General features: G+C 44.0%; 1 protein-coding gene across 4 annotated transcripts in view; it reads right to left on the bottom strand.

Moving 5' to 3' along the window:
• Positions 1-9,111: 9,111 nt before the first annotated feature.
• The window catches only part of LOC129707926 (uncharacterized), a 55,781-nt gene continuing 38,705 nt past the window's right edge, over positions 9,112-26,187 (bottom strand). For 2 of the 4 annotated variants that reach the window (XM_055653394.1, XM_055653396.1), the window contains 4 exons: positions 25,935-26,138; positions 23,709-23,815; positions 22,342-22,454; positions 16,121-16,631 (listed from right to left, as the gene is read on the bottom strand). In XM_055653394.1, coding sequence (XP_055509369.1) covers positions 16,438-16,631; positions 22,342-22,454; positions 23,709-23,815; positions 25,935-26,138 — 618 coding nt within the window. In that variant the 3' untranslated portion in view covers positions 16,121-16,437. Of the gene's footprint in view, positions 9,826-16,120; positions 16,632-22,214; positions 22,455-23,708; positions 23,816-25,934; positions 26,139-26,187 lie in introns of those variants that run through there. The other 2 variants (XM_055653395.1, XR_008725256.1) reach the window with 2 other exon arrangements.

Here is a 26,187-nt window from a genome sequence, read left to right as displayed (position 1 = left end):
CCAAAGGAGGTAGTTGAGGCCGGTAGTATCACAACATTTAAGAAACAATTAGACAGGGATATGGATAGGCCAGGTTTAGAGGGATATAGGCCAAATGCAGGCAGGTAGGACTAGTGTAGATGGGGCATGTTGGTCTGTTTGTGGGCAAGTTGGGCCCAATGGGCCTGTTTCCATGCTGTATGACTCTATGACTGGATAGACTCGGCTTGTACTCGCTAGAATTTAGAAGATTGAGGGGGGATCTTTCAGAAACTTACAAAATTCTTAAGGGGTTGGACAGGCTAGATGCAGGAAGATTGTTCCCGAAGTCCAGAACAAGGGGTCACAGTTTAAGGATAAGGGGGAAATCCTTTAGGACCGAGATGAAAAAAACATTTTTCACACAGAGAGTGGTGAATCTCTGGAATTCTCTGCGTCAGAAGGTAGTTGAGGCCACAGTTCATTGGCTATATTTAAGAGGGAGTTAGATGTGGCCCTTGTGGCTAAAGGGATCAGGGGGTATGGAGCGAAGGCAGGTACAGGATACTGAGTTGGATGATCAGCCATGATCATATTGAATGGCGGTGCAGGCTTGAAGGGCCGAATGGCCTACTCCTGCACCTATGCTCTATGTTTCTATGACTCTGCACCCTAATCACTGCCATTACTTCCCCATTGCCATGATCCTGCCTCATGGTTTGTAAGCTCACCAAACATTAGCCAGTATATTCCGTGTTAAATACTGTGATTTGAACCCTTCAACCTTGTCCATGTTTCGGGACTTCCTTCATGCCAACCTGGAGATACGATACGATGCGATAGAACTTGATTTATCCCAGGAGGGAAATTAATCTGCCAACAGTCATGAAAACACAAAATACACAAAAACACGAAGTGCATGAGACATGAAATTAAAGTGGCGACTGCAAAGGCTTGGGTGATGTGCAAAGATTGGAGGGGGGGGGGGGGGGGGGGGGGGTCAGTCTCAGTCTACCCCACGACAGAACGGGGAGGAGTTGTACAGTTTGATAGCCACAGGGAAGAAGGATCTCCTGTGGCGTTCTGTGCTGCATCTTGGTGGAACCTGTCTGTTGCTGAAGGTGCTCCTCAGGTTGACCAGTGTATACGCCAAGATCATTTATGGTTCAAACGCTCAAGCTTGAAGCTGGCTGATTGCTCCTGTTTGTCACCCATTGAGGAAGACAGCTTCCTGATTATTTTAAGTATTACAACTTCCGTATTCTATTTATAAGTTCCTCTCTGGCCCTAACCATTCATTAACCCTCCCCTCACTTTCCTTAACACATTCCCCTCCACAGCCACTTCAGATCTCTAAGCTGTTTCAACTCTGGCCACTTGTGCGTCTTTGATTTTGAAACCTTGCTTCCAAAGATCTAGTTCCTTATCTGGAGCTGAGCACTTTTCTATCTTTCCTGACTCATTAGATTGCATATGCCACTAAAATAGGTTCATAAGTTCATAAATGAGTAGTTTGCAAACCTCTCTACCTAAGTTCATAAGTTCTACGAGTTGAATTAGCCCATTTGGCTCATCAAGTCTACTCCGCCATTCAATCATGGCCGATCTCTCTTTCCCTTTCTACCCCATTCTCCTGTCTTCTCCCCTGATATTCGTACTAGTCAAGAACCTTTATCTTCCCCTCACTAACAAATCCCCAACCAGCACTGTGCACCAGACATTCCCCTCCCCTGCCGTGCAAGACAGATCCAATTGTGGTGCCACAAAGCTGGCTGCTGCTTCGACATTCCTCTGGGAGGTTATCCCCTCCTGCGGGTATCCAACCTGTTTGAAAGGAGAATATCCACTGAGGACTCCTGCACCATCTGCCTGCGCTTGCCATTCCTGGTGGTCACCCATCTCCTATCCTTCTTTACCTGCGGTGTGAGCAACCCCCTAAGTGTATCACGTACATCACTGCCACAACTGTTTCGTTCTGCAGTTGTACGGGGCCCTAGTGCATGCCCGTACGAAGCTTTTCAAAAAGGGGGGTGGCATGACAGGATTACAAAAATTTTATATGAAATAATGTGCGCACAGCGCTCATCACGAGCGTGAAGCGCAAAGTCCCTCGCGGCCAGAGTCCAGGGCCCGTTGGGGTTTTAGATGCTCTCTGGTGAATTCTGAGCCTTATTTTGGAGCATTTTTGCACCAAATTTATGACCAATTTTTCAGACATAATTGTGGTTGAGTCAAGAGTAATGAGTGGGTGGAACGGGATGATTGTGGTCACTGTTGTATACGTTTTTTTTAATCAAGAATTGAAGTTATCCTTGTTTTAATAATCAAGTTGTACTGTTGTAAAATGTTATACAGGAGCATGCAAAAACTGCAAATAAAATGTTGTAAGTTTTTGCAGTAAAGAAAATGTTTTGTGTGTTGATTTCATAGCATTGATCCATACCCACTCCAACATGTTCTCTGAACTCATCTCCTCCCAAAGTGGCCATTCTGTTCACAGTGTCATTTTCTTCTGGTGTAAATTTTTTAATCACACCAATCAAGGGGCAACATTTGTATCGGTCATTTTTCGCAACAGACAATCTGGCTGGAAATGGATGGAAATGAGTATTGGACTTTGGTATTGTAGCCCAGTCTTTGACTAGTCCTTCTCTCTCGTGAGACCCTTGAGCCTTGAGCTAATTTTTTGCTGTTGATGTGTAAGTTATTGGGGCAAATCCTCCAAAATTATGGAAGAACTCGGATAAGGACATGGACATTTTAAAAAGACAAATTTGCTGGCTGCAACGGAAAAACCCCCAATCTACAAACCTGTCTGGCCTGTGGATTTGGGCATCACACAAATATGCGAATTGGGGTGGACAGGGAAGGCTGAGACGGAGATAACGAGATTATCTTGGATACACAAATGAAGGAGCCAAGCCTCAGCAGACGGTGGTAAACAGGCCAGCACACGCACAATCACCATCTTGGATGACCGATCCATCGAGACAATAGGAGCCCATCCAGGCGATGGGATAACGATCAGGCTGAGGGATCATGACATCAGCAAGCCCCTTATCATCGGAAGCCTATTGTTCATGCCAAATCGAAACTGGGTATCATCAAAAGAACCCTTTTATCCAGAGGACCACCTGGGGGTTTCAAAGTAAGCTCAGGTATAAAAACAGGAGTCAAACCAGAACTCTCTCTCTCTTTCTGCTCTGCTGGACGGCTCGTGAGCCCAACTGTAAGTACCCCAGTGACCTGGTGAAATTCCCGAAATAGGATAGAGGTTAAGAAGATAAAGGGGGGTAAAATTGCGTAAAGTAAGTTTTACGACGTGCCCGATAGTTTTCCGTCCATAGTCTTAGTTTAAAGCATAAGTTTAGCCACGTATTATGTAGTGTTGGTGAGATTCGATTTCTCATTGTTTAATAAAGCCTGTAAATTTTAGACTTGCTTTGAGTCCATCTTGGTTTCTGTTTTCCCTCATCAGCACACTCTGGTCAATTCAACCTTTTATCATATCCCACCATAATTCCGAGGTCTAGAACCTAGGGGAATCCCTTTTGTTGTATTCTCTCTCTTGGAAACCGCTCGAGTGGAGTGGTGGCCGTTTGACCCTCCGACAAGGGAGAGAATAACTCGGGCAGTTGGGCCCGAAGGGAAATAAAGGGAAACGCAAAACCCCAACAGACGTTACTACTGGATTTGTTCCGCCAACTTTCGTGGCTTCAGGGATTGCACATTTCGGGGAATTTCAGGTGCTTGATGGGAAGAATAAACTGTCTTCCTTATGCAGGGGTGTTGTGCACAGGCAACCATATAACCATATAACAATTACAGCACGGAAACAGGCCATCTCGGCCCTACTAGTCCGTGCCGAACAAATGTTTTTTCCCCTTAGTCCCACCTGCCTGCACTCATACCATAACCCTCCATTCCCTTCTCATCCATATGCCTATCCAATTTATCTTTAAATGATACCAATGAACCTGCCTCCACCACTTCCACTGGAAGCTCATTCCACACTGCTACCACTCTCTGAGTAAAGAAGTTCCCCCTCATATTACCCCTAAACTTCTGTCCCTTAATTCTGAAGTCATGTCCTCTTGTTTGAATCTTCCCTATTCTCAAAGGGAAAAGCTTGTCCACATCAACTCTGTCTATCCCTCTCATCATTTTAAAGACCTCTATCAGGTACCCCCTTAACCTTCTGCGCTCCAGAGAATAAAGACCTAACTTATTCAACCTATCTCTGTAACTTAGTTGTTGAAACCCAGGCAACATTCTAGTAAATCTCCTCTGTACTCTCTCTATTTTGTTGACTTGTACAAGAAATGTTTGTTTTCTTAATCCTCTGGGCTGAAATAAAGCTAACTTCACATAGAATGCAGGATTAGCCCTGTTATTGATTTTACTTTCTAATGGGCGCTTTTCTAGCTCATGAATAGGGGAACGTGATCTCGCAGATACAGCTCCCTTAATATCACGGAATTTGGGATCGCTCCATGCGAACAGCTTTAACTGTGACTCTGCTGTAGTGTGCAAACAGTGGCGTGAAGTTATTGTAGTACCAAGCAAATATATTAACTAGTAGCTACACATAAAAGCTGGAGAAACTCAGCGGGTGCAGCAGCATCTATGGAGTGAAGGAAATAGGCAACGTTTCGGCACGAAACGTTGCCTATTTCCTTCCCTCCATAGATGCTGCTGCACCCGCTGAGTTTCTCCAGCTTTTTTGTGTACCTTTGATTTTCCAGCATCTGCAGTTCCTTCTTAAATGCTAACTAGTAGCTTTGGTACCTGGTGATCCAATTGCCGGATTGAGAAAGGAACGTTCTGGGAATTATCTGTAAGTGAGTCAGGTGGACTGGGAGTCAACAAGAGTGTTTGAATGGCGTATGAACCAAAAACAGAAAATTGAAATTCTGTGAACATTGTACTCATAGATAACATAATAAACAAAAAAACTTCAATAAGATAAATACTCAACATTAAAGCAAATAGCCCAAAGTCCTTGTGCAACCAAGACAGTTCATAGTTAATAATAATAATAATAACAACCATATAACCATATAACAATTACAGCACGGAAACAGGCCATCTCGGCCCTACAAGTCCATGCCGAACAAATATTTTTTCCCCTTAGTCCCACCTGCCTGCACTCGTACCATAACCCTCCATTCCCTTCTCATCCATACGCCTATCCAATTTATTTTTAAATGATACTAATGAACCTGCCTCCACCACTTCCACTGGGAGCTCATTCCACACCACCACCACTCTCTGCGTAAAGAAGTTCCCCCTCATATTACCCCTAAACTTCTGTCCCTTAATTCTGAAGTCATGTCCTCATGTCATATAATAATATATTTTATTGTCATTGCATATCAGTGCAACGAGATTTGGTATGCAGCTTCCAACCGATGTCAAAAAAATAAAAAATAAATAAACTGTGCGACGTGACCATCCGAGGGAGACAGTCCAGATGGGATGGGGGGCACTCAGCAGGGCCGGTTCAGAGTTCATAGTTTAGCTGGTGCTTGTTGCCTTTAAGAGCCTGATGGTTGTTGGGGAAACGTATGGTCTTGAACCTGGAGGTCACGCTGTCAGACTTCTGTGACTTTTTCCCGATGGTCGGAGTGAAATGTGAGCATGGCCAATGTGGATTGGGGGCAGTTATCGTCGCCTATTTTGGGAAGATGTTTCTGCACACACCTGAAATGGGCATCAAAGGACAATGGCTGTGGAGATGGAACCAGGGGTCTCAGGCAAGGGATGATGTACACGGAGGATCATCTTGGGATTGAGGACGCTCTGGGATACTTCATTAGGCTGCATTTTAGGAGCTGGATGGAGGAAGTGCCTGGAAATGGTGCACCACATAGATACATCTATACCTGGGGTTCCCAACCTTTTTCCATCCCGTTTATCCCTGGCAACTTTAATAGCACATAACAATGTTATTTCGCTTATATACCAGAACCAAACACAGTCAGTCAATGAGAAAAGATATGTACAAATCCAGAATGAACAAGTTTACTCCCTGGGTAGACAAAATTTACCCCTGCTGACCCTTGATCTATACAGAGATGTGTCACTTCTCCCTTCATACGCACCTTTCATAACATTAGCTCTCTTCTTGCTTAGTTCAAACAATTCTTCATAGAATGTCTCCTTTCACCTTCAAACATAAAGATGGCACCACCTGAACTAAATCTCCTTCATTCTGCTGAGGCCCAGAAGATAATTGTGGATAAGAGGAAAGTCTTTTAGGACCGAGATGAGAAAATCATTTTTTACACAGAGAGTGGTGAATCTGTGGAATTCTCTGCCACAGAGGGTAGTTGAGGCCAGTTCAATGGCTATATTTAATAATAATAATAATAATAATAATGTTTATTTATATAGCACTTTTCAACAAAACCAGTATTTGAACCAAAGTGCTTTACAGAGATTGATTAAATTAATTGAACAGATCAAATGTCAATAAATCCATACAAAACAAAAAAGAGAAAAAGAAAAAAGAAAAAAAGACATAGAACAGTACACTATAGAAATCAACATGAAACGTCCCCCCACAGCAGAATTCACTGTGAGGGAAGGCACTAAAAATATCCAGTTCTCCCCCTCATAGTCCACCCAAGGTTGGGGCCTATATCTGGCCTCCTCAGCCAACCCGGTGTTTTCAGGCCCTCTTGCCGCGAAGCTGGATCATCGGCGTCGGTGAACATCCTTCAGCGGCCTGGACTGAAGCGGCCGCTTCCTCCCCGAAGACTGCAATGACCAAAGTTCACAGGCCGCACCGGCCGGACCTCCGACTCTGGCGATCACCGCAGCCCAACGATGTCGCAGTCGGCGGTCACAGTGCCCCGGAGCTTACCGCAAGGCGACCCGGCAAGGCATCGCCCACTCCATGTTGGTTGCCCAGCATCTACACCGCCGGCGAAGCTGTAGTCCCGGCAGGAAACGCCGCTCCAGCGCAGCTCCAGCTCGATGGTAGGCCGCACAGAGAGGACGAAGATCCGGTTCGGAGAAAAACCGCATCTCCGACCAGGTAGGACTGGGGTTAAAATAGTTTCCCCCTTCCCCTCCCCCCACCCACCACATAAAAGAAGACCTCCAAGAAACAATTTATACGGACAGGACTAAAAATAAAAATAAAAAAGGGTGAAAGGACGGACTGCAGGAGGAGCGGCCATACACAACTTAAGAGGGACTTAGATGTGGCCCTTGTGACTAAAGGGATCAGGGGGTATGGAGAGAAGGCAGGGATGGGATACTGAGTTGGATGATCAGCCATGATCATATTGAATGGCGGTGCAGGCTCGAAGGGCCGAATGGCCTACTCCTGCACCTATTTTCTATGTTTCTATGCTGGCAGGAAAATCCCTCATGTCCATTCTCGAAAGGTTACATTTCATGAGTGCATGAGAAACTCCAATCCCAATTCTGTTCTGGCCAATTTGACATCAGGTTTGAAATTGAATTTACATTAAACCGAGCTTGGTATGTTTGCATCTTGAGCTGAAAAACACCCTGTTGAAATTCATATAATAAACCAAAGGCCGAATAGAACCATCTGACCTCAGCCAGGCCAAATGAAGTCGTAAATTCTGTACCTTGGCCAGCAAAATAATATAAACTTTTCTGTTATAGTTTGTTCCCCAATTACCCGGGCTTGCATTTTGAAAAATTCTGATCAGTGACTATTAATTCACCTCTGCTAGAACAAAGACTAGTGTTAGCACTGGTGAATGAATCAAATGGGAGGGGAATAAGATGGGAATGCGGTGTTGGGGAGTTAATAGTAAGGGAGTTGCTGCCTTAGAACATCAATTTGCATAATTGTTTTCCGTGCAAAAATTTGGCAAGCAAAACTGGAACAATTGGTTCCCTCGTGTTCTTCAAGAAAGAGAAGGATGAGAGGGGATCTTATTGTAACATATAAGATTGTTAAGGGTTTGGACACGCTGGAGGCAGGAAACATGTTCCCGATGTTGGGGGAGTCCAGAACCAGGGGCCACAGTTTAAGAATGAGAGGTAAGTCATTTAGAACGGAGACGAGGAAACAATTTTTCTCACAGAGAGTTGTGACTGTGGAATTTTCTGCCTCAGCGGGCGGTGGAGGCCAGTTCTCTGGATACTTTCAAGAGAGAGCTGGATAGGGCTCTTAAAGATAGCGGAGTCAGGGGATATGGGGAGAAGGCAGGAATGGGGTACTGATTGGGGATGATCAGCCATGATCACATTGAATGGTGGTGCTGGCTCGAAGGGCCGAATGGCCTACTCCTGCACCTATTGTCTATTGTCTATAAACTTAAAATGTCCCTGATTTCCCACAACCCGCAGGAGGAGCATACCACTGCCTGAGAATCCATGTCCATTATCCACTGTCCCATCTAATACGAAAAAAAAAACAACTTTACATGATCCTCATCAAAGTCTACTTATCAAAGTCGGCACATTGACTCTATTTCCTCCTCATTTCATTTGCTATATCCTGCTTTCCTGCACCATTTATCAGTCACAATAGGAAGCTCTCAAATCTTTTCTCGGTATTCTTAATCAGTAATTAGAGGTTTCCACAAAGAATAGTTCCCATCCTTGCTTCGGATTAGTTAGATTCTTGTAATTCACCATGATTAATAGTCTAAAAAATACGCAGTTCATAGAATATGGTGAGGTATAATTGCAGAGATACCCCCATTTGGATATTTAGGAAAGTTTTAAACTCGGTGTAAACTTTGGACTTTAGAGATACAGCGTGGAAACAGGCCCTTCGGCCCACTGAGTGCATGCCTATCAACTGTCACCCGCTTAGTAGTTCTCTCCTGCACACTAGGGATGATTTATAGATGCCAATTAACCTCCAAACCTGTACGTCTTTGTAATGTGGATTTATCGCAGTCGCTGCCTCAAAAAGGCTGGCAGTATCATCAAGGACCCACACCATCCTGGCCACACACTCATCTCCCTGCTACCTACAGGTAGAAGGTACAGGAGCCTGAAGACTGCAACAACCAGGTTCAGGAATAGCTACTTCCCCACAGCCATCAGGCTATTGAACCTGGCTCAGACAAAACTCTGATTATTAATAACCCATTATCTGTTATTTGCACTTGATCAGTTTATTTATTCATGTGTGTATATATTTATATTATGGTATATGGACACACTGTTCTGTTTTGTAGTAAATGCCTACTATGTTCTGTGTGCTGAAGCAAAGCAAGAATTTCATTGTCCTATCAGGGACACATAATAATAATAATAATAATAATAATCTTATTTATATAGCACATTTTTAGTCAACTTGTATTGACCCCAAAGTGCTTCACATAATTACATTACATTTACACACAGGCAAAGGTGGGTGAAGTGTCTTGCCCCAAGGACACAACGACAGTATGCACTCCAAGTGGGATTCGAACCAGCTACCTTCCGGTCGCCAGCCGAACACTTAGCCCATTGCGCCATCTGTCGTCCCACATGACAATAAACTCGCTTGAATTTGAAGCCGGAGCACCCGGAGGAAACCCACATGGTCATACTGTCATAAGTGATAGAAGAATTAGGCCATTCGGCCCATCAAGTCTATTCCACCATTCAATAATTTTGCTTTGAAGGCCACAAAATGGCTCTCAGTATCCAGAGCTGGTGTAATGGGTCTGAACTTACAAGGAAAAAAGAGTTTTCAAGCAACCATGCCAACTGATACAGGTTTGACAAGTCAATGAAGTAGGCGATTTCAAGCAAAAACACTGAATGGCCTTTTTATTTCTGACTTAAGTGCACATTACGCCTTCTATTTTGCCTTTTCGTAGCACGCGTCCAAACCTTCAATAATGGAAATCACAAGGTTATCATCCATGTTGCAAGACTCTGTGAACAATAATAGAAAAGGCATCATTACAAATAACGCATGTGGCAGTAGGAATTTAATCCCATTCAATTTTACTTTTACTTTTTTGAGTTGAATGTAAAGTGATAGGTGAGACTGAAGTATTGGTCCGGGTTACAGAGTGTCTATAAGTCAAAGGGGACGAATTAGGCCATTCGGTCCATCAAGTCTACTCCGCCATTCTATCATTTCTGATCTATCTATTCCTCACAACCTCAATCTCCTGCCTTCTCCCCTTAACCTCTGACACCCGTGCTAATCAAGAATCTATCTATCCCTGCTTTAAAAATATCCCTTGACTTGGCCTCCACAGCCGTCTGTGGCAATGAATTCCGCAGATTCACCACACCTCTGACTAAAGAAATCCCTCCTCATCTCCTTTCTAAAGATACGTCCTTTTATTCTGAGGCTGTGCCCTCTAGTCCGAGACTCTCCCTTCTGGTCCTTTTCACATCCACTCTATCCAGGCCTTCAACTATTTGGTACATTTCAATGAAGTCCCCCCCCCCTCATCCTGCTAAACTGCAGCGAGTACAGGCTCATCAGTTGCATCAAACGCTCATCATATGTTAACCCCCTCATTCCTGGGCTCGTCCCCTCTCCAGCACCAGCACATCCAATGCAGCCAAGGCGGTGGTCAGCATTTTGATGGCAGGCAGCGGTGGAGAAGCTGTACTTGAGGCTTTAAAGCAGTCAGATCATGGGCCATTTGTACAGTGCACTATCTGAGAGGGGTGGTGGAAGTCGATAGCCTCACTGCAATCAAGAAGTATTGAGATGAGTTTTTGAATGAGCGAGTTATATGGACGAAGTGCCGGCAAATAAGGTTAACACACATGCATGCTTGATGGTTGGCAGAGACACATTGGGCCGAAGGGCCTGTTTCCTTGCAGTGTAACCCTCTGGCTCCCTGTGAAAGCTCTACTTTATTTGCAGCTAAAACACTTTAGAACTTTACAATGTGAAAGACATCGCAAAGTAAACTTACCATATTCCATGGTCATGAGATGCTGCTTTAACTTATACTAATAGAAACTCTTCTTCATGAGGAGTTCTCTACTGATTTTAACACCCTAGATCTCCGGATCTCTATTTTCGAAATACGTTATGCCAAGACAGGGCAATAACTGTACTGCAAATCACCAATGTTGAATTCATTCCTACAGTTAACGAGTAGTATGGTTCAGTCGATCTTCATTTTTGCAAATAGTCTCCCCTTCATCTCCAATTCACTTTGAACCCCAGCAGTGAAGGCATTCCTTGAGTTTAAGAGGGAACTGCAGATGCTGGAGAATCGAAGGTTACACAAAAAAGCTGGAGAAACTCAGCGGGTGCAGCAGCATCTATGGAGCGAAGGAAATAGGCAACGTTTCGGGCCGAAACCCTTCTTCAGAAGGGTTTCGGCCCGAAACGTTGCCTATTTCCTTCGCTCCATAGATGCTGCTGCACCCGCTGAGTTTCTCCAGCTTTTTTGTGTAACCCAAGGCATTCCTTGAGATTGCCACCCTTCCTTTGGCCACTAGAGGGCGTGCCTTGAGCTAAGATGGAAACATGAAGAACTGCAGATGCTGGTCAAGGCAAAAAGACAGAAAGTGCTGGAGTAACTCAGCGGGCCAGGCAGCATTTCTGGAGAGCATGGATGGGTGACGTTTCGGGTCGGGACCCTTCTTCAGACTGCAGACTCAAGAAGGCTCCCGACCTGAAACGTCACCTATGCATTTGTGTTTAAGAAGGAACTGCAGATGCTGGAAAATCGAAGGTACACCAAAATGCTGGAGAAACTCAGCGGTTGGAGCAGCATCTATGGAGCGAAGGAAATAGGCAACGTTTCGGGCCGAAACGTTGCCTATTTCCTTCGCTCCATAGATGCTGCTGCACCCGCTGAGTTTCTCCAGCATTTTGGTGTACCGTCACCTATGCATATTCTCTAGAGATGCTGCCCGACCTGTTAACCTTGGATGGTCTCACCTATTGATCTCAAAGCAAAAAAAAGCACAGCAGACGGGAAAAGATTTCACGGTCATTCTTTATTCCCTGTATATATTCCACAGTATTCCTCAGCTTTGTAAGCTTACATGCACATTCAATTCGTATCTCATCTGTCACAGGAACAATTTCTGGATCTTTATATTTCTCTCATTTTCTTCACTTCTCTTCTATTCTTGTTTGGCACTTCTTTTTTTTGACCTTCCGCCGCAGTTTTCCTCATTTTCCTTTTATTCTCTTTTGAGCACTGTTCTCCCGACCCACCAAATGAGACAGTCGCACACAAAATGGTTGCCTTGCCTGTCCATTGGGGAGGGAAGGTAGACTTGGGTCAAGTTAGGAATACACTCCATTCAATTTATCTACACTCAGAAACATCTATTAAGAATGTCAGAAGCCAACTTTGTAAAGAGGAAGGAGATTGTTCAAGGGCCCTTGGGCTATCTTGCACTGAGTAAATTTAGTTGCAAAATAATACCAAAGTCTACCAGAACCATCTACAGTTGCTTGTGTCTTCTCTTGGAACCCTACACTTTGTGAGCATGTACGTTGTAAATATGAAGATAAAACAATCTGGAGATGCATTTAAAAGACATTTGGACAGGTGCATGGAGAGGGGAGGTTTAGCGGGACTCTGCCTCTGTGGCGACTAGGCCAGAGATGCTGCCTGTCCCGCTGAGTTACTCCAGCTTTTTGTGTCTTTTCTAGGTCACGTGCGATCTGGGCCAAACGTGGGCAGGTGAGACTAGTGTAGTTGGGACATCTTGGTCGGCATGTGCGTAAGTTGGACCGAAGAGCCTGTTTCCAAGTTGTATGATCCGAAGACTCTAGGTTGGACTCTAGAACAAATGAAACTCTATAAAGCTGGAAGAACTCAGGGAATCAATCAAAGGCAAAAGGGCAAGTCATTGTTTCAGGTTGAGACTCAATGTCAAGACTGGGAGAGAAGAGGAAAGATTGCCGGGATACATCCGTATAAGAAGAGTGCGGAGAATAGAGGCTGTGAAATGAGGTGATAAGTGGAACCGTATGGGGTGGGGACGATGGTCAGACGGGACCAGGTTGGGAGGGAGGGAGGGGGTGGGACAGAGGCAGGTATGTGAAAGGTATGACCAGATGGGGAGGGGATGATAGGCAGAAGGGACCAGGTTAGGAGGGAGGGATCGGTGGGACGGAGGCTGGTAGGTGATAGGTGAGGAAGCAAAAGGTGTAAGATGTAAACAAGGTGTAAGGTGTAAAAAATGGCCACAGTTTAAGAATAAGCAGTAGGCCATTGAGAATGGAGACGAGGAAACACTTTTTCTCACAGAGAGTGGTGAGTCTGTGGAATTCTCTGCCTCAGAGGGCAGTGGGCGTGGGTTCTCTGGATGCTTTCAAGAGAGAGCTAGATAGGGCTCTTAAAAATAGCGGAGTCAGGGGATATGGGGAGAAGGCAGGAACGGGGTACTGATTGGGGATGATCTGCCATGATCACATTGAATGGCGGTGCTGGCTCGAAGGGCCAAATGGCCTCTTCCTGCACCTATTGTCTATTGTATGTGACGCTTGGATCAGGACCCCACATCTGGACGAAGAGGGAAGACAAAAGATTGCTGGTGGAAATAGATCCACTGAGTGCTTCTAAGTGTTCTGTTGTTTTGTTAATGTTGCAAAATAAAATGCTTCAGCAACTTGTCACTCAACGGGACTACTTGCTTTTGCAAACAGGAATTCCAGCACCATTGGTCCATGTAAAAAAAATGGACTGTTTGCTTAAGCAATATGAGTAATGGAATTATGATATCCTGATAGCACAATGTAAATGGCTTGGACTAAAACGCTCATATCAATGCTCTCTATGATACACTCTTTATTAGTAAGGGACTGCACAGTGGTGCAGCTTCTAGAGCTGCTGCCTCTCAGTGCCAGAGACTTAGGTTTGATCCTGACTTCAGGTGCTGCTGTCTGTGTGTTGGATTTTGCACCTTCTCCCGCTCCCTATGACTGCATGGGTTTCCTCTATGTGCTCGGCTTTCTCCCACATCCCAAAGACGTGCGGGTTTGTAGGTTAATCGGCCTCTGGTGTGTTAGGAATAGATAGGAATGTGGGATAACATAGGACTAGTGAGAACGGGTGATAGATGGTCGGCATGGACTCGGTGGTCCAAAGGGCCAGTTTCCATCCTGTATTTTTTCAATCAATCAAAAGTATATCTTTGGGATAAAGGCTTCCATTGTGAATGGTCCTTCAAACCCATGAGACATATCTTATTCATCAACAAAACACAAGTTGCTGGAGGAACAGTCAGCATCTAGGGAGGTGTGAGAAGGAACTGCAGATGCTGGTTCACACTGAAGATAGACTAAAAGCTGGAGTAACTCAGCGGGCCAGGCAGCTTCTCCGAAGAAAATAGGTGAAGTCTCGGGTCGAGATCCTTTTGCAGCCTGAGGGTCAGGGGATGGGGAAACTAGAGACATGGGAAGGTGCAGGACAAAGCAGAGCCGGCTTCGCTGACTCTGGAAAGGTGGAGCCCACAATGGTCCATTGTTGGCTGGGGAGGAGGTGACCACTCGAGGGAAGGTATGGACAGGAGATGAGTTGGGTCGGGACACTTCAGACAAAAGGAAGTATCTTTTTGACGGGGTTCATCGTGAATTGTCCTCCTCCTAGACTGTATTTCCTCTCATTGCATTTGGTCCTTTACAAGGTGTCCCATGCATCTTTTCTGGCTTCCATTAAGGGGCACTGTACAACTCACAAACTAATTATTTTTTTATTATTTATAATGTCCATGATAACAAAATAACGCATTCACAGTCACGTAAAACCAACTTTCAAAGCTAGTGGCATTGATACAGTTTGACAATTATTTACAAAAAAATGAACATTGCTTAGTGTAATACAATTGCAGTCAAACAAATCATAAATAATACAAATGCTGTAAGTCTGAAACTGTGTACTTCTATCGATAATTAACACTTATTTTTGCACTTTAATAAAATAATATTTGTGTACAGAGATACAAGTGTTTCAAATTTCCCAAAGTAAAATGATTAATATAACATGTATATAACATGTATATAACATGGTACAAACTGGCGTGACTTATATACATAATACATATATAATGTTTACATGAAGTGGTACATAATTTGCAAATTGACAAATATACATAATGTAGTATATACATAAAATTGTGTGTTACATATCAAGATCACACCATTCGTGAGCTACGAGCATTAATGAATGGCTTATCACAATCATGCACATCATATTTTGACCCGTCGAACAAAGTTCTCTCTTGTCTAATTCCTTGCAAAATACATGCAGGTTCAGCGAATGTCTCCTCCATTTGCAATGTCACTGAGATGAGGGATATTGCTTATAGAGAACTAAACTTTTTGTAACTCCAAGGCTCCTCTGCCTGTACCCTACACTGCTGGGCCAGATATAGGCAGCACTGTGGTTGATCAGTAATGCCCCGTCCCACTTAGGAAATCTGAACGGAAACCTCAGGAGACTTTGCGCCCCACCCAAGGTTTCCGTGCGGTTCCCGGAAGTTGCAGGTGGTTGCCGGAGGTTGCAGGTAGTGGAAGCAGGTAGGGAGACTGACAAAAACCTCCGGGAACCGCATGGAAACCTTGGCACAGGGAAGTAGACTATTATCTGAATGGTGGCCGATTAGGAAAAAGGGAGATGCAACGAGACCTGGGTGTCATGGTACACCAGTCATTGAAAGTAGGCATGCAGGTGCAGCAGGCAGTGAAGAAAGGGAATGGTATGTTAGCATTTATAGCAAAAGGATTTGAGTATAGGAGCAGGGAGGTTCTACTGCAATTGTATAGGGTCTTGGTGAGACCACACCTGGAGTATTGCAAACAGTTTTGGTCTCCTAATCTGAGGAAAGACATTCTTGCCATAGAGGGAGTACAGAGAAGGTTCACCAGACTGATTCCTGTGATGTCAGGACTTTCATATGAAGAAAGACTGGATAGACTCGGCTTGTACTCGCTAGAATTTAGAAGATTGAGGGGGGATCTTATAGAAACTTACAAAATTCTTAAGGGGTTGGACAGGCAAGATGCAGGAAGATTGTTCCCGATGTTGGGGAAGTCCAGAACAAGGGGTCACAGTTTAAGTATAAGGGGGAAATCTTTTAGGACCGAGATGAGAAAAACATTTTACACACAGAGAGTGGTGAATCTGTGGAATTCTCTGCCACAGAAGGTAGTTGAGGCCACAGTTCATTGGCTATATTTAAGAGGGAGTTAGATGTGGCCCTTGGGGCTAAAGGGATCAGGGGTATGGAGAGAAGGCAGGTACCGGATACTGAGTTGGATGATCAGCCATGATCATATTGAATGGTGGTGCAGGCCCGAAGGGCCGAATGGCCTACTCCTGCACCTAATTTCTATGTTTCTATGTTTCTACCATGTCGGTTCCTTCCACCAGTGATGGAAAGCCCAGACTGTGCAACACTGCACAATGTCACCCAAGCCTCACCATTCAAAATAGGATGTGCATGGAGTTATGATTAGCCCGTACATATCCACCTTGTTTCATGTAGACAGGATAGACGGGGGTGTGTGGTGGGCAAGTTGCAGACGTGAATACTAAGTCAACACTTCTAAGCTTTTTCTGATATCCTAATTAACATCAAACTGGTCCAAGTGGATACTCCAGTCAGGTCAGGTGCAATAGTCGCCTTGCCTGTAGCTATGTATTCACATTTCTTGACATCACGCCTTATCAAAGGCTCCCACGAGAGGGTTTGCAAATTTGTGTCTCTCTTGGGTAGTTCAGAAGACCAGGGTTTCAAATCTGAAACAGGACAAGGCAAGCATTAAATATGGGGTGACGGGCAAACACACAGAAATCCACAATGTGGAGAACGCAAAGTCAATTATTCAAGCTTATAAAAGATTAATCACCTCCAGTCCTTTGGATCCAGGAAATCCTGAGCTCGGAAAATCATCCACTTTATTGTCAAAAGAAAGCTTTAGCTCAATAATGCAGTAACATTGAAGAATCAATTCAATCAATCAATCAATCAATCAATCAAGATTTCATTGTCATTCAAAAATACACCAACAAATGCAAGTCTGAACGAAATTTTGTTGCATCTGGCTCACCGTGCAATATAAAATAACAAAAGGATAAAATAGATAAATAAGATAAAATAGATAAAAAGATGAAACATACCCCAAAATTCATTCTTTAATTATGGGCTAATAACAGCAAAAAATCTCATACTTAAATTCTGGAAAAATGCTACTATTACCAACGCTTAAAATGTGGATTAGTAATATGTTGGACACAGCACACTTGGAAGAAATGAGACTCCTCCTAATAGATAAACAAGACCAATTCTTAACGAGTTGGTCTCCATTTATTGATTTCTTGGATTCATGTGGTGCAACAGTATCGTAAAAAATTAAAGGTTTCAGGCATGGGTGAAAGATGATCAAGTATACAAAAAAAGAATCTCCTTGAGGCGATTTGATAACCTCCTGCTGTCTTTTCTTGCTTATTTCTTTTGCTCACTATCTCTTTTCCCCCCTTTTGATTCACACACACTTGACTTCCCTTTATTCTTTACTACCTCTTTTTTTTTCTTATTTCTCTCTTTAAAAAAAAAGGAAGTTGTACAGAGAATGTATTATGTCAACATAATTTTGGGAACCTGTACAAAGGTACCACTGTATTGTACTTCTAATAAAATAAAAATAATAAAAATAAAAAAGATGAAATAGATAATAGTGGCGGCACATTATATGGAATTCAAGAGTCTGATGGCTCGGGGGAAGGAGCTGTTGCAAAACCTGGCCGTTCTGCTCCTTATACTGCGATACCTTTTGCCCGAGGGCAGCAGAGTGAACAGTCCATGATGGAGATGTGTGGGGTCTTTCATAATGCAGTTTGCCTTGGACAAGCAACATCACTTAATATTTATCCAGTGTAATGGAGAAGTCAGTAGGAAAGCCAGTACTTGTTGATAGTTCCATGGTGCCTCCCGGACTGAATGATTCATTAGGCCATTTCACTGGCTAATTTAAGTTATATAATAATAATAATTGCATAACAATAATCATTGTATAATCATTGTATAATCATTGTTACACCACGTATGACTCATATCGACCACATTTCTCCACAGGAGATCATAGAACTAAACAGGATCGCTCTGGTGGTTTCGTGCCTATCATTTATTCCAGATTTATTTTCAATAACTGAGGTTATGTTTGCAAATTACTATGGTGTGATTCGAGCTCATGTCATCAGAGGTTAGCCCACGTTACATTCTTGGCGGCACGGGAGCGCAGCGGTAGAGTTACTGCCTTACAGCGCTTACAGCTCACCAGAGACCCGGGTGCGATCCTGACTACGGGTGCTGTCTGTACAGAGTTTGCACGTTCTCCCCGTGACCCGCGTGGGTTTTCTCCAAGATTTTCAATTTCCTCCCACACTCCAAAGGCGTACAGGTTTACGGGTTAATAAAATTTTAAATTGTCCCTACTGTGTGTAGGATACTGCTAATGTGCGGGGATCACTGGTCGGTCTGGACTCGGTGGGCCGAAGGGCCTGTTTCCGTGCTAAATTATCTCTAAACTAAACTAAACTAGTCCAATAATGTAATTATTGTGCTCCTGTTCCCATAAATATTATAAAATAGTGTTGCCATCTCCATCTCTGAAAAACAAACCAAATGTTTTAAATTTGAACAGGTTTGTTTCTGTAATATATTAGGAATGTAGATTAAATTCTTAAATGTGTATGCCCTACTGCCGGTGTGTATGCCTCTATAAATTGATACTGTTTGAATGTTTCATCGAAAATGCGACTCCATGCGCAAGCGCACCTAACGTGGTCTTGAGCCGTACGGTCTCGGCCCGTCCCACTTCGTCGCCGGAGCCGTATGGAGTTGTGCGGTGCTCGACATCCGTCAGAAGAACTGACCGTGTTCATTCGCGCGGCAACGGCCTTCCGGCCCGCAGCCGCCTCGACGCCGTACGTCACGCGCAAACTTCCCGCGGACTTCGCTCGAACCCGCTCCTGGTTTGGTCGCGCTTGCCGACCAAACCAGGGACAGGCCCTTTAAGCTAATTGAATTTTACAATTAATAACAAAGGATAGATATTATTTTTCTGCAATTTTTTGGGACGTCTGCAACTCAGTGTTATTATCTGAAGCTCATCCTAGACATTTTTACATCCGAGAGGGTTTTTATGGTGTACCACTTTCTCATGCTTGATAGCTGGAATTTGCGGATGCATTAGTTTAGTCTAGAGATACACAGTATGGAAACAAGGCCTTCGACCCTTCGAGTATATGTCGACCATCGATCACCCCATTCACACTATGTGTATGTAAAGAACTGCGGACGATTATTTAAATCGAAGATAGACACAAAATGCTGGAGTAACTCAGCGGGACAGGCAGTATCTCTGGAGAGAAGGAATGGGTGGCGTTTCGGGTCGAGACCCTTCTTCAGACTGAAGAACGTCACCCATTCCTTCTCTCCAGAGATGCTGCCTGTCCTGCTCAGTTACTCCAGCATTTGGTGTCTACCCATTCCCACTAGTTCCATGTTATCCCGCTTTTCACATCCACTCCCCAACACACTAGGACCAATTTACAGAGGCAAATTGACCAGCGATCCCGCACGCCTTTGGGATGTGTGAGGAAACCGGAGCACCCGGAGGAAACCCACATGGTCATAAAGAGAGCGTGGAAACTCCACATGGACAGTAGCCGAGGTCAGGATTGAACCCAGGTGTCTAGCGCTGTGAGGCAGCAACTCTACCGCTGCGCCACCGTGCCGCTCTCAGTATATTGAAGAAAGATTGGACAGGTGTGGAGTTGCGACCTCCTCGTTGCCAAACCCCTTCCCATTCCCACACTGACCTTTCTGTCCTGGGCCTCCTCCACTGTCAGAGTGAGGCCACACGCAACTTGACGAATCAGCACCTGGACAGCAGTATGAATGTTGATCTCTCTCTCATTTCAAGTGACCCCTGCATTCCCTCTCTCTAACCCCCCACCCTAGTTGTCTTGCCAGTTCCACTGTTCGCATGCATATATTCCTTTGTTATCACATCTCTTCCACCGCCAACAATGGAGCATTGTGGGCTCCATCTTTCCATGGTCACCGGTGCTGGCTCTGATTTGTTCTGTACCTTTTCATACCTCTAGTTCCCCCCCCCCCCCCTCGGCTCTCAGTCCGAAAGAGGGTCTCGACCCGAAACAACACCTATTCCTTTTCTCCAGAGATGCTGCCTGTCCCGCTGAGTTGCTCCAGCGTTTTGTGTCGATCTTTATACCTTGCTGTTTCATGAAGTTTTATTCAGGTCTGTAAATGCCCTTACCCGTTATTTCACAAATCCAGGAAGTTTGTAATTTGTCTTGTTCAGTTGTTATAGGAAGAAAATTCCTGTTTGGAAATGGCTCTTTGTACATCGAAACATAGAAACATAGAAAATAGGTGCAGGAGTTGGCCAATCGGCCCTTCGGGCCAGCACCGCCATTCATTATGATCATGGCTGAACATCCAAAATCAGTAGCCCGTTTCTGCGTCTCCCCCATATCCCTTGATTCCGTTAGCCCTAAGAACTAAATCTAAAGGCCCTGTCCCACTTTCACGACCTAATTCACGACCTTTTTTACTCTTGGACATTTTTCATCAGGCTTAAAAAAAACGCCGCGACCTACTTGATGCCACGAGTACCTACGACTTGAATTACGACCTACCTACGACCTACCTACGAACTCATGACGACCATGCTGCGAGTATGAGTCAAGGGCAAACTCGGCAGAGGTCGTGAATTAGGTCGTGAAACATAGAAAGTGGTACAGGCCCTTAGCTCTCTCTAGAAATGTACAGACTGAAGTCAACTACTCTTGCTGGAATTTGACATTGATGGTACAGAAGTTATTCTGTTGTGATAGAGCTATAACGTCATAGACGCTTCCAAGCTTGTTCTGCAGGTTATAGCATATCAAAAATGTATCCAGAATTTTTTTAAAGTCACCGAGTCTTTTTTTTGTCTCAGACAATTCATTTCCTCATCTCCAGCTCCGTCAGTGTAAAAATATCCCTTGTGTTTATCCAATGAGATCTGTATTTGTTCTGTTAAGGGACATGCATCTCTCTTCTACGCTGTCTGTAGGCCTCTCTGTATTGTGTACAATGAAATTAAATCTTCTCTCTGCGTCTACTGTTCCAAAAGCAAACAAGCCCGTGCCGGTAAATCTTCCATCAGCAAAAAAGTCTCGACATTTTTCTTGACGATATTCGTTGTGGCGGTTGAGTTGCTGCCTTGCAGCGTCAGAGACCCGAGTTTGATCCTGACTACGGGTGCTGTCTGTACCGAGTCTGTATATTCCTCCCGTGACCTGCGTGGGTTTTCTCTGGGTGCTCCGGTTTCACCCCCCCCCCACACTCCAAACATGTATGGGTTTGTAGGTTAACTGGCTTTGGTTAAAAGTGTAAATTATCCCTACTGTGTGTAGGACATTGTTAGTGTACGGGGCGATCACTGGTCGGCTGAGACTTGGTGGGCCTGAGGTCCTGCATCTGCCTTGTATCTTTAACTAATTTAAAACTAAAATATTCTCTGCACTCTCTCTAGTACATCAAAATCTTCCAGCTTTATTGCCATATATTGCTCCTCAATCACATCAGCAATCATTAACGTTTTTTTCCGAGATATCCTTTGCAATGAAAGGAGAGGTGGTGAGGGGAGAGAATGAAGGGGTCGGGTGGAGTGGGGGAGGTGGGAGGGAGGAATCGATTGAGATAATCTGTTGAGAAACCCAAGCCTCGGATATTGAAACATTTTAAAGTGGCGAGAGTGGTCAAAACTGCATGCAAGCTGAACAGTGCATATAATCAATCCTGGGAAAAGTACTTCAGAACATAAAACATAGCACAGTACAGCGTAGGAACAGGCCCTTCAGCCCACAATATCTGTACCAACCCAAGGCCAAGACCAACTGATAATCGCCTGCACATAATCCATATCCCTCCATTCCCTGCATATCCACATGCCTATTCAAAAGCCTCTTAAAAGCCGCAATTATGTCTGTCCCCACCCCCACCCCTTAGAATTCACTGCCCTCTGCATTAAAAATCCGCCTTGCGTATCACTTTTAAAACTAAAGACAGACACAAAAAGCTGGAGTAACTCACGGGACAGGCAGCATCTCTGGAGTTATAACGTCATAGACGCTTCCAAGCTGCTGGTCATGGCATATCAAGAATGTATCCAGATTTTTTTTTAAGATACTGAGTGTTTTTTTTGGCAGACAACTAGAAGCTGAGTTACTCCAGCAGTCTGCCTTTGATTTAAACCAGCATCTGCAGTTCTTTCTCACACACACCTTTAAAACAATGTCCCCTCTCACCTGAAAGCTACTGTAAGCTCTCTGTTATCTTTTGTTTCCATCCTGGTACAAGGCGAATATTAATACCTCCTACTTTATACTACACTAACGATGAAAATCTTTTTTGTTTTTCCTGATGTGACATTACTTGTTTTAGCTGTTGATTTTTGACTGTGGAGATTAGTTGTCTTCGTGATCTTCCTCCAATCCTTTCTCTTAGTCATGTGGGATGTTGACTCCTTCTTAGTGGTTGTCAGAGCTCTGAAATGTAATAAGACATTGTGTGAGACTCCTAGTACACGTTTCAGCAGCATTCCAGCAGCTTTCTCCTTCACGACATCTTGCTGCTTGGAACGCAAAAGATATTTTGCTAAAGTTGCTAAACCGCGGTGCTGGCTCGAAGGGCCGAATGGCCTACTCCTGCTCCTATTGTCTATTGTCTATTGTGAACTGTTACAATTCTTAAAAATGGGTCCTTATCAAAAATAACCTAGAAACAGGGTGGCACAGTGGTGCAGCGGTAGAGTTGCTGCCTTTACAGCGCCAGAGACACGGGTTCGATCCTGACCACTGGTGCTGTCTGTGTGGAGTTTGTACGCTCGTGGGTTTTCCCCGGGATCTCCCACACTCCAAAGAAGTGCAGGTTTGTAGGTTAATTGGCTTGGTCTAATTGTAAATTGTCCCTAGTGTGCGTAGGATAGTGTTAGTGTGCAGGGATCGCTGGTCAACGTGGGCTCGGTGGGCCGAAGGGCCTGTTTCTGTGCTGTATCTCCAGACTAAAACATAAAATAAAATAAACATCCTTTTAATCTTAATTCATGGACCTGCGCCTAATTAATATGCTAAAATAATAGAATACAGTGTAATTTCAAATTCATGCTCTCAAGTTTACAGATTAACTGATTGTCTAGTTCTACATAATTCTATCTATTCATTTAATAAGTGTATTGTATTGTATTCAAATTTATTGTCATTGTCTCAATTTGAGACAACGAAATGAATTTCCCTTACAGGCAGTATCATTAAAAAAAAAAAAAAAAAAATGCTTATTCTTTTGGATTTAACCCATTATCTATTCTCTTTTTGCAATAAAAAGGAACTGCAGATGTTGAGTTATACCAAAGATAGACACAAACTGGTTTCTGCACTGTTCCTCTAAACTAAACTAAACTAAACACTGTACCTCACTGTATTTTCACACAGAGAGTGGTGAGTCTGTGGAATTCTTTGCCTCAGAGGGTGGTGGAGGCCAGTTCTCTGGATACTTTCAAGAGAGAGCTAGATAGGGCTCTTAAAGATAGCGGAGTCAGGGGATATGGGGAGAAGGCAGGAATGGGGTACTGATTGGGGATGATCAGCCATGAACGCATTTGGATGGCGGTGCTGACTCGAAGGGCCGAATGGCCTACTCCTGCACCTATTGTCTATCGACGGTACACATGACAACGATAAACTAAACTAAAATCATTATATAAACAAGCTCCTGTTAAATATAACCAAGGATTGGTGACTAACTTTTCCTGAGTGGTTGCATACTCTTCATGCTTCATGATGTTTGAAGATGGGTGTTTGGATTCTTTGAGTGGAGGCAAAGTTAGATGCTTCCTCAGAGGATATTTTAGCTGTGGAGATAAAAGTAGTTTCAGTTCAGTCTTTAGAGAGCTGATCAGGCGTTTTGTGAAACACTTTGTAATCTCACCCAGAACTGCATGAGCACCGAACCAAAACCAAAGTAGACACGGTGTGTACTTTCACCCATTCAATGTTGTGAAAGGGTTACCTGGAAATTTAAGATGAGGAATTCATGAGCGGAATAGACCAGGTAGACGCACAAACTCTTTTGCCCAGAGTAGGGGAATCGAGAATTTTATTAAGAATAAGGAGTACGCCATTTAGAACGGAGATGAGGAAACACTTTTTCTCACAAAGAGTTGTGAGTCTGTGGAATTCTCTGCCTCAGAGCAGGTTCTCTGGATACTTTCAAGAGAGAGCTAGATAGGGCTCTTAAAATAGCGGAGTTAGGGGATATGTGGGGAGAAGGCAGGAACGGGGTACTGATTGGGGTTGATCAGCCATGATCACATTGAATGGCGGTGCTGGCTCGAAGGGCCGAATGACCTACTCCTGCACCTATTGTCTATTGCCTATTGAGAACCAGAGGACACAGGTTTAAGATGAAGGGGGAAATGTTTAGAGGGGCAACTATCTTTCACTCAAGGGTGGTGGGTGTATGGAACAAGTTGCCAGAGGAGGTGGTTGAGGTAGGGACTATCACAACATTTAAGAAACAGTTATGTAGCTGCAAGGATAGGATATGTTTGGAGGGATATGGGTCAAACACAGGCAGGTGGGACGAGTGTAGATGGGGCATGTTGTTCGGCGTGGGCAAGGTGGGCTGAAGGGCGTGTTTCGATTCTGTATGGTTCTATGACTATGAGGAAATAAAATTAGCAATGGATTGAAAATAAACCCTAAGTGCAGGACGATACAAATTTAAGTGAGACGATTAAGAGGATTTGTACAACTAAAATGCAATACTTTTAAAGTGTTGGGGGGGGGTGGGAGTCATACAAAAGGGGAAAAACACATTTCTACGCAATTATATATGTATTTGATCACAGTAGCATGTACAATTGAACACCTCAGATATCTCAAGCCAGTGGTGATTTATGGTGACAATCTTCTCTGCCTGCCCATAATTCACATTCTACAATTCCCTGCATATCTATGTGTACCTCACCTTAAAGCTATGCCCTCTAGTTTGTGAAATTTCCATCCTGTGAAAAAGTTTCTGACTGTCTAACCTGTCTCTGCCTCCATTCATTTTAGATATTTCTATCAGGTCTCCCCTTCAACCTCCTGCATTCCAGAGAACATAATCCATGTCAGTCCGGCCTAATACTGCCCCTCTAATACATGCAGCATTCTAGTAAATATTCCACGCACACTTTCCAAAGCCTCCACACCCTTCCTGCAATGGGGTGACTGGAACTGGCACAAAGGCACGACGGTAGAGTTGCTGCCCTGCAGTGCCAGAGACACAGATTTGATCCTGACCAAGGGTGCTGTTTGGGCGGAGTTTGCACGTTCTCCCTGTGTCCGCATGGGTTTTCTCTGGGAGCTCCGGTTTCCTCCCACACTCCAGGGACTTGCAAGTCTGTAGGTTAATTGTCTTCTGTAAATGGTGCCTAGTGTGTAGGATAGAACCATTGTATGCGGGGATCGCTGGTTGGTGCGGACTCGGTGGGCCGAAGGGCCTGTTTCCGCGCTGTATCTCTAAACTAAACTTTTAAAAAAAAATAATCACAAGCTCAAGACCTCCACCTGCAGTTTAAATTCCAATTTGGAATATTTTGGATGACCAAGAACCAAGACACCCTGGTCAGAGGAAACAACATACATGCATCTACTTCTCAAGCCAAGTCAGAAGAAGGTTCAACTCAAAATAAATTCACTGGGGCAAAGTTTGGTGTCTGTATCTGTCTCTGTCTCCTTTTAATCGTTAAAATCAAAATAATAAGAAGCTGAACATGAATTGTAACATGCCAATATATACTAGGTACCTAAAAAGGTATCATATTATTGTACTTACTTCTAACAAAAATTAAAATAAAGTTTTGTGTGTTTGTGTGTTAAGCCACTACACTGGACCAAACAGTGGTGCAGGCAAATTAATAGAACGCTTCTCTTCCCTGCATCTCCAAACGAAACAAAACTAATTTTAAGCTTGTTCGTGTTTACCTTTGATGGATTCTTGCCTAGGAAGCGCATTGGACTGTCCTTGCCATGCATGTCATTGATGTCAGGCAAAGGGTTGTTGGCAATAATGACAGAGGCTCTATTCTTGTTGATTGTGGCGGCACTGTTCATCAGGCCCAAGCTGTTACGCACATGACTGGCACATTTGTGAAAGCGGGCGTGATGGAGCTTCTCAAAATCTTGTTCCTGCCACGAGTCAAGGAAAGGAAAAGAGTCAATGATTCATAGTGGTTTG

This window comes from Leucoraja erinacea, chromosome 22 (genome assembly GCF_028641065.1).
Source record: "Leucoraja erinacea ecotype New England chromosome 22, Leri_hhj_1, whole genome shotgun sequence".
Taxonomy (NCBI): Eukaryota; Metazoa; Chordata; class Chondrichthyes; order Rajiformes; family Rajidae; genus Leucoraja; species Leucoraja erinaceus.
Note: the sequence above shows the minus strand (reverse complement) of the source record. Positions and strands in the feature narration are given on the sequence as shown.